Below are 15268 nucleotides of genomic sequence, written 5' to 3'. Positions count from 1 at the left end.
TAAGAACTATTAACACCACCACGAGGTAGAAATGAACATGATCTATGTTTCATAGAGGAGGTAATGAGGTTAAATGACTGGCCCAAGGTCACGTAGCTCATGGGTGGTAGAGCTGAGGTTTGCACCAGATCTGTGAACTCTAGCAGGAGCCTAGACAGCTCAGATTTGCTGGGGTCTCAGTGCATGTGTGTATCCCTTTTCAAATTACCATCTCTTCCCTCCTATGTCTCGATGCAGGAGCTTTTCTTCTGTCTTTCCTCCACCATGCACACTCTATCAATACCCTTTTTCTAATATCTTAATGCACACATATGGACATTTTCAGAGAGTTCATTTCTCTTCCCTCCCTCTACAAGAAACCTCTGCTTCTTCCAAGTAGTGCAGAACACAGCTTCATGGCTATAAAGTCTATGAAATTGCTTCAGTCTATGGGTCAAACTCTGATAATGTTCTAAGTCAATTCCAGGAATTCTCCTGGGCCACACATGTAGAGCGCATCTGGATGTAGAGCAGTGGTTCGCAGCCAAAGGCAATTTTGCCCCCATGTGGGAACATCTGCAATCTCTAGAGTCCTTTTTGGTTGTCACAGCTGGGGTGCAGGGATGCTACTGGCATCTAACAAACAGAGACCAAGGGTGCTGCTACACTTCCCACATCACACAGATGCACAACAAAGAAGTATTCAGCACCAAGTGTCAATACTACTGGGGTTGAGAAATCCTGACATAGAGTCTGACCTTCAGAGGCAAACTGCCCATGTACAAATTCCAGCTCCATTGCTTACTTGTTCTGCAACCTGGGGCAATTTTCTTAACTTTCTAGGATCCAGTGCTCTTATGTTCAAAATGAGACGAGTAATAGTGCCCACATTATGGTTTTTTTTTGGGGGGGAGGGAGGGGTAGAGTGCATGCATTGTTGCATGACGATTCACTAAGCCAAGTGCCTGGCACAGTGTAAGTGCTCAGGATAGTCACCCCTAGTATTTCCAAAGCTGTAAGTTAGGTGTCTGACTGTGGGCTTCAGTAGCTGCTGCTCAAATGTACTTTTCTGCAATTTTAGCTGAAGTAGGTAGTCTTAGACTTATGAATGGCTGACTCAGGCACTTACCATATACACAAACTGCAAGGTGCAACATAGAAGTTTCTTTGTTTCAAAAGCAAAATCAGGCAGAGTAAATGATTTAGGCCATCCCTCTCTAAAAATCTTTAAAAGTATTCAGAAATTCCCTTTGGAATCTTCTCAGAGGTCTCCATTTATCTATGGAAGTAGCATTTACATCACTTTGACAACATGCCAGACACTACATGGTTTAATGGATTTAATCCTCAAAACCACCCCATGAGATGGGCATTGCCTTCCCTCATTCTTTTTAAACAAAACCACTTCTGAAGTATCAGGACCCAAGATCAATCACTGCTTTATTAAGTTTTCATTCAATATTATTGTTTGTCCTATTACATTATAGCTGTTGTCTCCTGGTAGGCTCCCAATCCTGGCCACAAGCTTAGGAATTTAAGCAACATGACATAGGCTTTTGTGGGTTAGCTTAGGCACCTAGCACACTGTTTAACATATGCAATATAGGTTTTCCCTGCTGTCTGAAAGTTTCTTATGAAAACTTTCCTAAGCCAAAATGATGTAAAATGAAGAAACAATTACCTTTAATTTATGCAGAATTTTTTTTTTTAGCATTCCCAGACCCCAAAAAATAACCTCTCAAGTTTTTCTGATACTTTAGGACACATCTTGCTAACGGATGCACAAAATAAATCAAGACAAAGCACAGATGCTCACAGCCCCAGGTCCAAACTATGGTGGCCTAATGTTGGGATGGAGTATAGTGCCCAGGGAAGGAGCTAAGTGGGCTGCTCTCACTGCAAGGGGTAAATGCTGCCTCTATAAGGGCTTACTGCAAAGAAATGTTAAATGCTCTTTTTGCTTTTTCTGTAAAAGTGAAAACACTTTTTGGATTTCTTTTGGTTAGTGAAAACAGGAATTAATGTAAATCTTTTGCAAAAGCAAAGTGGTGAAATGCAAACCTTTTGAAAGTGGGGGAAACCTGTGTATATTCTATATATATATAGAATATATATACATATATATCATATGTATATAATCATAATTTGATTTCCCAACCATGAGTCAGATGACTTACAAACTTTCAGAACTTAACCTACCTGGGGACAGACTTTAGTATGTAGTTTAAATAGCTGGGTCTGAACAGCCCCATGCTATATGGTGGCTGGTGGGGTGGTGAATGACAGGATGATGGGGTTCCAGCCTCCCAGGAGGTTACTGGAAAATGAGACATCCTGAGACCTACAGGTTGGTCTAAGAAGAAGACTAAGTGGAGCTGCACACGGACTAAGGAGACATTTGATAAGGACTGCTCTCCACTTCTGAACAAATTCAGCCATCATCATGACTGGGATTCCATGGCTTACTAACTCCTGTTCTATGGGACAAGTTAACTGACTAGGACCCCACATTTCAATGTTCTTGTATCACCATCCTATTTCCTTTAGTTCCTTCACGTGTTACCCCTCTCTGCCTCCAGCTCTGGTGTTCAGGCCACATCACACAGTCCTCTCTGTCCGCCAACTGAATTGTCCATGCTGATCTATTTCTATATGGAATTGATGGCAATATAGACCATGCAACTGATGCTGCCCTGTGATAAACAACAGAGTCCTTGAATTCTTCTTATAACCCACCATTGACAAATAGTTAAGAATATAGTTTACTTGGGTAAAATCACTCAAGAAGACCAGGAACCTTATTTGTATAGTTTCTCTTATATTACACATAGTAGGTACTTGATAAATATTTGTTGAACTCATCGCTAAACAGGTGAGCATTAGTTAAGTGCTACATAATGTGGTATGTGGCGTTTTTCCTCCCAGTATCTTCTTTCATTTCTTTTCAAATAATCTGAATAATTTGTAGGCAGGAGCACGAGAGCTTAGTTGTTAATCTCATCAACAAAGAATCTTCCAAAGAGGAGACATGCCTTTGGCCTTGGTTTTTGGCATTTCAGATGTAATTACATTTCTTACCCTAAAATTTCCCAACAAGATTAAGAGTCACACAAAAAGTCTTCTAAACCCTCTGCTCAGAAGTTTGCACAATGAGTTCTACCCACTTTTCATGGGATTTCTGAAAGATGCCAGCTGCTGGCAACCATGAAACATGAAACACAAAGGATCCATAATCTCCTGGAACATAGCTTGCTTGCACAATTCCTTGCAAACCTCTCGAGGAACACACCAAGGCCTGCAAGCATGTACTTGCTCTCCTGAAGGCAAAGAAGATGTAACATGGCCTTTCTCAACAAGCTGTTTCCAATATTTCCTTTATCTATTCTGGATCATCCAAGATAAGAGAGTGCAAACATCTAGGAAAAAAGGCAGCTTTAGCATTTTCTTTGTAATTTCACTTACTTTATGGCCTCTGTCGGAATGTTTCCTGACTTCACATGGTGGTGATATTTCTTGTAATGACTGAAATGTTTTAAGCTTCTTCATCAATCTGATTCCAATTGGCTACTCTCTCGGCTAGTTTTTGGGGATTGTGTATTGAGGGCTTTTGAATTTGCAGGCATATATTTTTGTTGTTTCTGAGACCCTTGGCTTGGCCCTAGGAAAGTTATGGTCAGCCATTCCAGGCAAGGGGCTTTTGGTCCAAAGCATGAAGATCCCAGGGGGACCCGTTTCATCCGCTCCTTTGATATTGTGTGCTGATGTACAGTGGTCATAGTGATCAGACTGGTGCTCAGCACCCAAGTTGATTCAGGATACACCCATTGAGTAAACATTTAAATCTTTACAACACATAGCAGATACTTGATACATAATTATAGAAATACTGATGGTGCCACCGAGTCCCAAGTCTGCAAGGACTGACTAGTGAAGAAGATATCAGAGGTGTAGATAGTGTGGAAAAATTAAAACAACAAGAGCTTGTATTCACTGAGTGCTTACTATGTATCAGTAACGGGTTAGTGTTTTATGTCATTGGCTCATTTGATCTTCATGAGAACTCCACAAGAGAGGAAACTAAAACTGTATTTTCCCCATTTTCCAGATGAGAACACTGAGGCTCAGAGAGATTAAGTAATGTGTCCCAGGCCATATGGCTGCGTAGGGGGCAGATCTAAGACTTACAGCTCCATCTTGGTTCCATGAACTCCTATATGTGCCTGATGGACACTTAATTCATGAGAAGGGGAAGAAAAGGAGGAGGAAGATAAGGTGATAGAAGGTATGAGCAGAAGGAAGGGAAGAAGTGGTCAGTGGAGGAAACTCCTGAGGTGTGTGTGGGGGGGAATGTCAGAGCCCTTGCCGGCTACATCACGATCCTCAGAAAGGCAGGCCCACATTCCCTGTTCCTTGATAGGGGCTGGGTGGAAGCTTGAAAACTGGAGTGGAAATCTTAAAGGGTCTGAGAAGGGCTTTAAGAAACCTATTTAGTTCTGTTTAGTCCAGTTTTGTTCAAACTTATTTGAACATAAAGTGCTTTTATTATAATTTTTAAGAATCGTGTCTCTTGGGGATCCCTGGGTGGCGCAGTGGTTCGGCGCCTGCCTTTGGCCCAGGGCGCATCCTGGAGACCCGGGATCGAATCCCACGTCGGGCTCCCGGTGCATGGAGCCTGCTTCTCCCTCTGCCTGTGTCTCTGCCTCTCTCTCTCTCTCTCTGTATGACTATCATAAATAATAATAAAAAAAATTAAAAAAAAAAGAATCGCGTCTCTTAATATCCAATACCATCAATATTCTAGGGAAAATCCTTAGGGAATTACTACTACAGGGGCGAAACAGGTGACCAAGAGTCAACTTTCTTACTTGGTAAAACAGGCACAGTGCTACCTGCCTGCCACCCTCATAGAGCTGATAAGGGATCAGATGAAAATAAGGATGGATGTGGGGGATTTCCTTTAAACTAGGAAAGGAGCTGTGTGAATGAGAGAGAGGTGGGAGAAGCACTTGGAAAACATGTCCAGAGATGAGCGGACCAGGCACCAGCAACTAAGGCTTCCCCTCAGCTGCCCCTGCCCTCAGTGATTACTGGGAAAGCAGTGACCAGCCTGGGGGTGGGGTGGGGAGGAGATGGAGAGAGCCCATCTTTCCCTGTCCCTGGCCCCTGTCCATGGTGACAGCCTCCTAGTTACACAAAGCTCCCAGAAAACCTCCGTGGGCAGGAGTCCCAAGCCTCAGATCAGATGTTCACACTCACCCACAAAGCACAGAAACGGCTTACCAAACAGTCTGGCCTTTGCAAACATGTTAGTGCATTCATGATTTTTAAGAAAATTCACCTGTTGCTTCTCAGCCCTGCACACCCACACACGGTCAATGCCTTATCTGACATATTGGATTTCACCGAGTCCCAAGCCTGTTGTATAAGGAGGGACAAAGATTGCTCTTTGGCTCTGGAACACTTCCTCATTCTCCCTCTCTTCTTTCCACATTCCATGAGAGGGAAGGACAATTCTTTTCTATGGCTGATTGTAGAGACTGAATTGCTCTTCAGATCAGTTGGTGAAGGTGGGGTTACCCCTGGCATACTGTGTCCCTCTCAGAAGAAAACACTCTTGCTTCCATTTCCCAGTGTGTCTTTGCCTTTGGACAATGAGAGGCGCAAAGCATTTCCTCTAACATGACTTCATCATGCTCCCATGGTGCATTGGCACCAGAAGATACAATTCCAAAAAGTTACTAAAACCATAACATGACCAACAACAGCCACAAAAAGCCCAACATGCAGAGCCTGGTCAAATCCAGCGACATGAGGCAACGAGGAGAGTCCCCCTTTCATCATGGAGGGGTTTTGGTTTTCTTTGTTTTTGAGGGATTTGTACAGAAACTCCTCTCAAATAATACAGTTACATCAGAGATCAAGGTGTGTTGAAAGAAGAATGGATGCTGAGGGATCAGCAGGGCTGCTAATTTGGCCACATGCTGACTCAGGGCAGCCACAGGCATCCGGGCTCTTGGGGTGACACCTGAGTGCAGAACAATGAAGGCTCATACACTGCCAAGAACAAATGCACTGGGCAGTGTTCATTACTCTCACATCCTCCCCTGAGCTCCAGAAAATTGATGCCTCAGTTGCAGAAAGGAAAATAGACATTCTGGTTAATACACCCAATGGCGGCCTTTATATATAATATAGGCACTTTTGTTTTGGATGTTATCATCTCATTTTTCCATTTCGTTGGGGCTGTGGAAATGGCTGCAAAGAGATGGGGCTTGGGTTTCTCTCCCTGAACTACCAAGAAAATTCTGGTCCAGCTTTTTTGTCTACCAATTGGATGGCTCCCCAAACAGCCCTCTGAGAAGCATCTACTCTAGGTCCCTAAGTTTAGGAATGAGACCTATGTGGTCTTATCAAGTCTACATTTACTATTCCAAGAGAAATCCCTTGTGCTTTCCCTGAAAATGCCATTCTGGCCATGTGTTTGAATGCTGACTCTTGTTGGGAGTTATGGATCCACACCCAACATTAAATGGTGCCTTAACCTCATTTAGTGGCTGCATTCCTTAAAAACCTTTTCCATTTTTTTCGGTAACACACGTGATCCTCTGGAAAAGAGTATGCACAACATTATCATGTCCCAAATGTGATACAATTTATGGGCAGGATTGTCACAAGTGGTGATATATGTCTCTCTGGCACCTGCCAATATTGGATTGTGCTGCCATTGGAACCTCTCTCCCTGCTCTCACCCATGGCTGGATTTCCTGATGTCCACTCAGCTTATTATTTTTCTTTTAGCCTTCAGATTTCCATAGTCCTCCCACCCATTGATATCTGTATTTCAGATTAATTTTCACCAGATGTGAGTGTCTAGACCTTTCCAAGATTTGTTACTTTCCCTCCATGTTCCTAACCTTCTTTGGGCCATTTGTGTGATTTCTCTGACCTTGCTAGTATTTCCAACACCTCCCAAATTAGTGTCATCTGCAACTTTCCTTCACATGTTCTTCTCTCTCCTTTATAGATCATTAATAAAGAGGTTAAATAAGACCAGACCAGTACCGCACTCTAGAGCAAATGACAAAGGGGTGGGAGAGGCCAGAGTGCTCCCTGAGCGCCAGCCCTGGCACAAGAAGGATGTAATGTAATGCAACAACACTCCACTAGACACCTCCTGCCTCTGGTTCATGGTCATTTATCACCACTGTTTGTTTATGATTTCTCAGCCAGATTTCAAGTCCTTAGAGTATGGTCATATCCAAGCCAACATGCACTGCTTTGCCAGGTAACCCTCACAAGTTCCAGAAAAACCCACAAAAACTTATTTACTGCACTCGATTCTGCTTAAAAGCTTCTACTCCAGCTCCCCCAAGTCCGTCATACTTGAGAATAGAAAGAGGTGGACTGAGATATTATTACCCTTCTTTCTCTTCCTCAGCTCATAGTTGTCCATGTTATACACTCAATTTTTCTTTGAGTTAAAAGAAACCTTCCTCTAGAAACAAGGGCTAATCCATAGTGTCCAGCAATCAAAATTTCCTTTGTTATACCAAAGTGTCATTACCATCAAAGATAATTGAAGAGGATTTTTTTTTTTTTTTTTTTAGGGTAAACATGCTTTAAGACCTAGAAAATGTGTATCTGGCTTGAATAGCTATGATCACAGGAATAGATTTCCCCTTTTGGTTTTCGTTTCTTCTGTGTTTTTTCTTATCCCTCAAATCCACCCACCTCACAGTTGACTTATAGAGTCTGCTCTTCCAAGCATAGTAGTAACAATAACAGTGATATTCTGATGAGGACTGGGCTCTTGCCATGCACCAGACATGGCTATGTGTGTTACTCACCTCATGTCATCTAATCCTAACCACAGCCCTGTGAAGTGTGCATTATCTTCTTCAAATGAGGAAATGGAAGGACAGAGAAGAAAGGATACTTGTCCAAGACCACCCAGCCAAGCAGTGCTGATTCAGCATCCAAATTCAGGACCATCTAAATGCAGTGACCACATTATGAACTACCCTATCACACTGTCACGCAATATCTCACAGATGAGTGGTTCTCCTTTCCTGAGTTATTGGCCCATGAGCATCCATGGAGGATCACAAATGCTCTCCTTGGAAGGTGTGCACATACCCAAAACCAAGTCTGTTAGCCATGTCAAAGGATTGCAGCCCCTTGGGGGTTCGTGGACATCTGCTTAAGAATCCATATACTACGTGAAATTTCCCCAACTAGGAACTGTACTTTGTTCATTGCCTTGACACAAGTACTGAGATGAAGAAATATTTTTTTGAATGAATTATTGACCACAAGGACTTTGGGAAAGACATTTAAGCTGTAACTCTGAACAACAGCTTTCAATATATCTTCCAGAGTAGCAGAGGAAGAGGAAGAAGAGAAAGAGGGGGAAGGGGAGGAGGAGGGGGGGAAGGAGAAGAAGGAAAGAAGAAAAAGTAAGTGGGGGAACAGATAAAACAAAAGCACCTCACTTTGCCCAGGAATGAATTCTGCATTGGGAATACGCAGAGCCTTTGTCATAGTGGTTCTGAAACACCTCATGACTACTTCTGGTCACTTCCCATTTGAACTCCTGAAAACAGGTTATTGAAAGTTTCTTCTGCCGGAAATAATACACTTGGAATTTTAAGATGGGAAGCCAATCCTTGTGAGCAGGCAAAATTTCACAAAATGTGCCTTGGGTGATAGAATTCTTGATGCCTGAGGATCTCAGGGGGGACTGCAAGAGCCAATGGCATCTTCCTCCTATCTGTGGGTCCTTTTCATCCTTCTACAACTTCAGGAGCTTGGTTTTTCTGGAGATCACTATGCTTCACCTGTCTCCCTATTATATGACTGCTGATTTTTCTTTGCAATCTTTGATATTCAAGCTCTCTCCTTTTTTTGAGAGTTACTCTTGAAGTTGGGCTTCAGCTATGCTTTAAACTTGGCGTTCTGCATGTCACTGCAACGAGAGGTCAAAGATTCCCATGCCGATATGTAGGGAAATAAAAAAGAGGGAGGTCAAAGTCTGCTTTTCTTTTGGTCAGTCTGACCTGACACCTGGGGAAAGCAGAAGAGAATAGGACTCCTGATCAGCCCTCAACCTCCAACAATGGCCTATCCTGGCTTTGGCAACCCAGGTAGAAATTTGGAGGCATTTTCATTTAGGCCTTTCTCTTACCCATCTACCAGAGTCCTGCTGACTTTACTTCCTAGTCTCATCTCTAAGTTATCCACTTATCCCCCACAGGGTATCATCTCTCCCACTGCTCCCCTGGGTCAGCACCATCAGTTACTTCACAAATGATGCAACGACCCTTCCTTCTGCTCTTCCTTCCATGACAGTTCATCCTCCATACCACAGTCAAGCTTGTTATACAACATAAATTGAATCATGCCATGTTCCTGCTTAAGATCCTCTAATTTTCTTTTTATGGTTTTATTTTTCCTCAGATAAAACTCAAACTCTACATTGGCTAAAAACACTTTCCATGATCTGGCCCCTTTCCACTTCATCTTCTCATTGTCTGAATTTTCTACTCTAGAGTATGGTCTTTGTGGTCTATAAAGCCCTTTCCCACCCTCTGCCATTTGCATGCCTGCCTGGGACCACCTCCCAAACACACATCCTGGCATGGATGCCTGCTGACTCTGATTCTTTCAATGCTTTGCATAAAACTCACTTCCTTGGAGAGATGCTTGCTGATATCTGAGGTAGATTAAGCAATAGGTTCCTCTTGTTAATCTTGATATCCTCTTGGTTTCCATCAAAGCAATAATCAAAATGCACAAAGTTTCTACTCACAGGTAATTCTTTATGGTCTGTTTCCCTCAACTACATTGAAAGATCCACAGAGTAGCAATCACATCTATCTTACTCATTTTTTTTTAGCGTATAACCAAGAATTTGATGAAAAAATGGACGAAGAAGTGGAAAATAAATGGACAAATAAATGAATCAAAGAAAATGGTATGAGAGGAGATGCACTTGATCCTCAGCCATAGGAGACAGAGGGTGGTATCCCAGTATAGGAGGTATAAGGAAACCACTATGCAGAGAAAATGGGACTTCAGTTAAAGAGACTGAAAGTCTCTTTCTATGACTTCTGTCCCATCCGCTGGATTTCTCTTGTCCTAGTACAAGCACAAAACCTAGTGTTTAGATCATTTCTACTAAGAGAAAGCAAGGAAGATATAAACTTTCCAGCTACGATAAAATATCTCCTTCCTCATTCTTCCTGACAGGAAGCATGATAGGGAGTTCCAGTGGCCTCTGAGCACTGCTTCTATGTGTAAAAAACCCCCTTCCTCATGTTTAAGTGTTCTGTGATTCATACTTACGCTCCTGTAACAGTGTCCATGTGCTGGTGGCACAGAACTACAATTCTTCATTTTGAATAAAATGCATCTACCAGCATCATGGCCCTTTGCCAAACTTGTTAATGTTCACATCTGTATTTTTATGAATCAGGTCCTAAAAATTTGCATATGTTTTCAATTTAAAAAGACTTCTTCCTTTCTAGTGGTTTAAGAAATAAACATGATCTTGTGTTCGATGTCTGCCCAATTATGAGAGTTCACAATAAAAGTTCAAATGTTCAAATGTCATGGCAGGTGTGGCACTGGATCTCACAAGGTGCCTAGATTTGGTTCCTCATTGCTCTACCTCACTGAATGTTCACTAAACAAGATACTTCTTGGGGGTCCAAGGGAAGCATCTCCATTCAGTGGAAATGAAGAATTATTTCCTGACATAAATGTTTGCCACATCAAGTGGATTTTCCTGAAGGAAAGTAATGAAGAATTAAGCTGCCATCTTTTCCTTTTTGCAAAGCAAGATAGAAAATGCAGTAAGGGCTCTGAGAGCTCATTTTCACAATCAAAAGTTGGAGGTGTCGAGAGGACAATGATTGAACACACGTTACAGGGATACCCCTGAGGGCAACAACTTGCTGGGAAATGTGACTTTACAGGGTCTCTGCAAGAAAACCAGAAAAATGAGGCAAGCCAAAGGTAAATTCTAAGCATAGGAAAGTAGGAGTGGGGATAAGCCATCAGGGATGGAGAGTAGAGAGAAGTTGGAAACAAAATATAGGAATATATGTCGAATTCAAGCAGCACCAACCACGTAATTTGTGTGACCCAGTACAAAATAAAATTGTGGGGTTCCATGTTCAAAAATTATTAAGAACTTGAAGACAGTGACAGCAGAGCATTAGACCAAGAGCTCTTCTAAGGTTGGGGTTCTTGGACTATATGGGTCAAACACTGGGGTGTGAGGTTTATAGGGAGAAAGCCTAGTTCTAAGCGTTGTCGAAACTCTTTAGAAAATTTCCCCAGTTCACTTTGTCTCAGAAAACACCACTCTTGAATGATCACAGTGAGACAAATAAATCATGCCTGGGCTAGTGTCTGGAAGTGGCAAAAGAAGGAGGAGCTGTCAAGGCTGTTATGTTAATTCCAATTTGTTGTAATTTTTGGAGCGACTTTTCCTAAACTGTGATTCATTTCAGCACCAAAACACCAGATTCAAGTCAAAGACTTCTGATGCTATTATGAGCATATTACTGATGGCTAGTAAAATAACTTCTTGTGATGTTTCTTTTATAAGGGCCATAAATCAAAATGTTCAAAACAGTTAATTTTTAATGTGCCACTATTATCCATCTTTAGTTATAAATTTAATGTCTCGTTAGGCCCAACAGATTGTAATATGACTCAAAACATGCAATGGCTGTTCAAAAGTGGAAGGTCCCACATATCTCATTATTTAAATCCATTAGATATGGTTTTAAAAGCCTGAGGATATCTAAGCAAACTTGTTTAAAGGAGTCATAAAGGAAGATAGGTAGTTTTCCTCAGAAGTCTATAAAATTTATTATAATATTAAAGTAGGATTATATATTGACTAATTTTCAGAAGACATTTGTTTTCTGGGGTATAGGGTACTTGGGGAAATTCATGAAAGAATAAAGGCGGCAGGGGCTTAACACTGTTGTCTCTATTTGCCTTGTGCAAAGGAAGTTTCTCTGGGAACCTCGGCACCAATTCTACCCTGAGGATGACAACACAGGTCCCATCTTAGGGGATGACCAGGTGGATACCATGAATCTTGTGAAAGAGGAATACAAGTATTTATTATTCAGGAGAAGACACCAATACAGCTCAGCATCCTAACACAATGGCAAAAGAAAGAGCTTCATGGAAGAGCCCCAAGTTGGACCTACTCTTCTCAAGGCAACCCCCAGACTCTTAGAGCCTTCCTTTGCCTACCTGTCTCTGCATGCTGTGGGCACGCTTCACATACTCACTTTTTAACATTATAAAATCTTCATTTCTTATTTAATGTTGTTGTAGGTCAATTGACATGTGCATTAGCTTTTCTGCATAAGTAAATGTGATGTTTCCCTTAGAGCTTTTTCTTGATAGGGAGAGAATCTCTCAGATTGGACCTTAGGAATTTTTCTGGTTTCTCCACCTCTGCACACTGATAAGCTTGCCTCTGGAACTACTCTGCTCTTGGAAGAGTTGGTTCCAGTGTTTTTTCCCCTTTACCCAGGAAAGAGAGAAGAGAGATAGATAGGCTGATATGACTGGGCAACAGGTTCTACTCCCAGTAAATGGATCCAGGAGGTATTACATCTTTACCCTGCAGAAAGATGTTGTATCTGAAAATCAACCCCTGTGTATCCTCAACAGGACTGGAGAAAGCCATCTGAGTCATTGGTGGGACCTGCAACAGGTTAAACTAAGCAGTGAAATGCACCAATGAAACTGTCACTTGCGGGCAAAACACACCAGTTATTGTTTTTAAAATTTGCCTGAAGTACCACTATCATGCAATATAAAGGCAAGATTTGAGGAAGGGCACACCTGCTAAGTTATTCCCCCCCCAAATTCCTTTCTAATCCCAAACTTGTGAATTTCATATTTGTCCCAGAAAAAGAACTGCACATTGAATACTTTTTGACCATAAAAAATCACCATGGCACACAATTCACCACATTCCTTGTTCTGAAGAAAATGGCATATACAGTGTCATCAGTTCAACAGCATATTTTATGTAACCATTGGTATATTCAACTCTGGGGAGTTTATGACTTGTTAAACAACTTGCAGTGTCCTGGAGAGGTGTGATTCACAGCAGCAAGTCTCTAGAGTTCCATGTTCCATTTATAACCTTGTGGTAATTACATGTGCCACTATTCAGTTACAAAACAGATAACACAGAAATAAAGGGTGGGTTCTTAATGGCTAAAAATCAACCTTTAAAAGAGCAAAATCCTCTGGAAAAAATGCAATGTACGAAATTTATAATGCAAAGCTCTGTAGAAGCACAATTGTAAAAAAAGAGAGAGAGAGAGAGAGAGAGAGAGATAAGGCCACTAACCTGCCAATACTGATATTTCTATCCTAATTCATTTAAAGAGATACTGTTACCCATTCACCATTACTATGCCTTGATCCTTGTGTTTTCTTCAAAATTGCCATAGAAGAGATAGTACAATCCATTAAATGGGCTTCTTAGAGATGATAGTCTCAGATCCATGAAGATACAGTTTTATTTTCCTTATTCCTTGCCAAACATTTGACACAACCAGAAGGACATGAGAGTCACATCACACTGGCATATCTGGTAAAAGCAAGCAGTTGGCTGAAAAACCGCTACCGGAGAATTGTGACAATTTCTGAGTCCATAATCATGCCTTAAAAAGTGTGTATAAATCCTAGCAAGGGCACAGTTTACATCTTAAATAACACAGAAACATTTGAATCGTGCTCAACCCAGTCCCAACACGGCAGAGCAATAATGTGGTTGCAGGAAGGGGTGGTAGGAAGGAGGGGGCTCTTGGGGGATGGTCACAGAACACAGAAGCAGACACAGGGCACAGTCACAAACATCAGCGAACACAATTGAGCACACATACAATACAACACCAGAATGCAATTTTTAAAAGAAAAATGATATAAAAGATGGTTTCTCACCCCTCAAAACAAAACTGGAACTTTGGTTTACAGGCCCGGCTATGCCCATATGCCCTCCTCGTCATCCTGTGGCCGGCCCGGGTGGGGAGGTGCACGGAGAGGAGGGGAGCACCGGAATGAAAGAAGAGAAGGTTAGTTACACCGTGATGCACTGGAAAGGCACACTGATCTTCACTTTGTTTTTTAACCTTAAAGAGTGAGGAAAAAAATCTATAGTAACTTAAGTTCCACATCACTGACTTGTCAAATACATAACTGAGTTTTGTATCTATGGCAACCCACACACAAAAACATTCCACCCACCCAGCTCTGACTCTGTCAAGATTGGATTAGAAGATTAAAATTAGTCTACATTAGCAGATGATTATATTTTTGGAAAGCATGCAATTTGAATTGCATATGCCTAAGGAGTAGATTAAACCTTTTAAGTAAGCAGAGAAGTAATTATAGTAATCAAATACCCTTAATTTCTCTTAAGCTTAGAGTATCAATAAAGGCTGAAGAAGAATTAAAAAAAAAACCAACTCCATCTACTTGGGTGGAACAAACTTTTGTAGCATGCGATAATCACATCGGTTATTTCACAAAGGCTCAAACATGCTGTGATCTTCTCTATTTGTCAGGTTCTATTTTGCTCTCAGCATAAAAGAGGATGTGCACACCACGGAATGATTATACATTTGAATAGAATGATTATACATTTGCAATCAAATAAGTTTCAAAGAGAGAAAACTTTCAATTCAGTAGAATGCTTGTAGAATGAGAGTTTTGTTTAACTTAGAATTGTGCTCAACTATGGATAAACTGAAACTTATTTGGTCTGAATTCTCATGTTGAAAATCTTTCCAGAATGGCTCTGGCCACTTTCCTCACTTAGTGAAGTGGCCAACAGGCAGAGAAATTCAGTCTTTGAAGACAGAAGTAAATCTACCATCCCAAGGTCCTGTTCTGAACACGGATTCTCACTTTTTACTGCAAAGATTGAAACAAAATGTAGAAGACTGAGTGTCATATCCTGATCTCACGCATAATTTGGGAGCTGTGTTTTTTAATAAATCCCCAATGAAACCACGTTTTGCCATGATTTGCTTCTTTGTTTTGAAAACCAGGAATAGGAAACAAAATAATTTGGATCATTTTCTCACCATTTGGATTCTTATTGCATAAGTTGTAATATTTGTTTGAATCATATAAAAATGCCAATATTTCACCATTTTTGATCTAGAAAAACAGCAATTTAATAGAGTTCAATCTAATCTTGCCAATAGGCTAGGGTAATTTTCATCTATTCAAGCATCAG

General features: G+C 41.3%; 1 protein-coding gene across 1 annotated transcript in view; it reads right to left on the bottom strand.

Annotated features, from left to right (window-relative positions):
* The window catches only part of ERC2 (ELKS/RAB6-interacting/CAST family member 2), a 901810-nt gene that overhangs the window by 147362 nt on the left and 739180 nt on the right, over positions 1-15268 (bottom strand). The window contains exon 20 of the mRNA XM_055344919.1: positions 13969-14034. Within this exon, the coding sequence (XP_055200894.1) occupies positions 14008-14034 (27 nt within the window). The 3' untranslated portion in view covers positions 13969-14007. The remainder of the gene's footprint in view (positions 1-13968; positions 14035-15268) is intronic.

The sequence above is a fragment of the Nyctereutes procyonoides genome, unplaced genomic scaffold, assembly GCF_905146905.1.
Source record: "Nyctereutes procyonoides isolate TBG_1078 unplaced genomic scaffold, NYPRO_anot_genome, whole genome shotgun sequence".
In the NCBI taxonomy this organism is placed as follows: domain Eukaryota; kingdom Metazoa; phylum Chordata; class Mammalia; order Carnivora; family Canidae; genus Nyctereutes; species Nyctereutes procyonoides.
The sequence above is the reverse complement of the archived record's forward strand: the minus strand, read 5'-3'. Positions and strand labels throughout refer to the sequence as shown.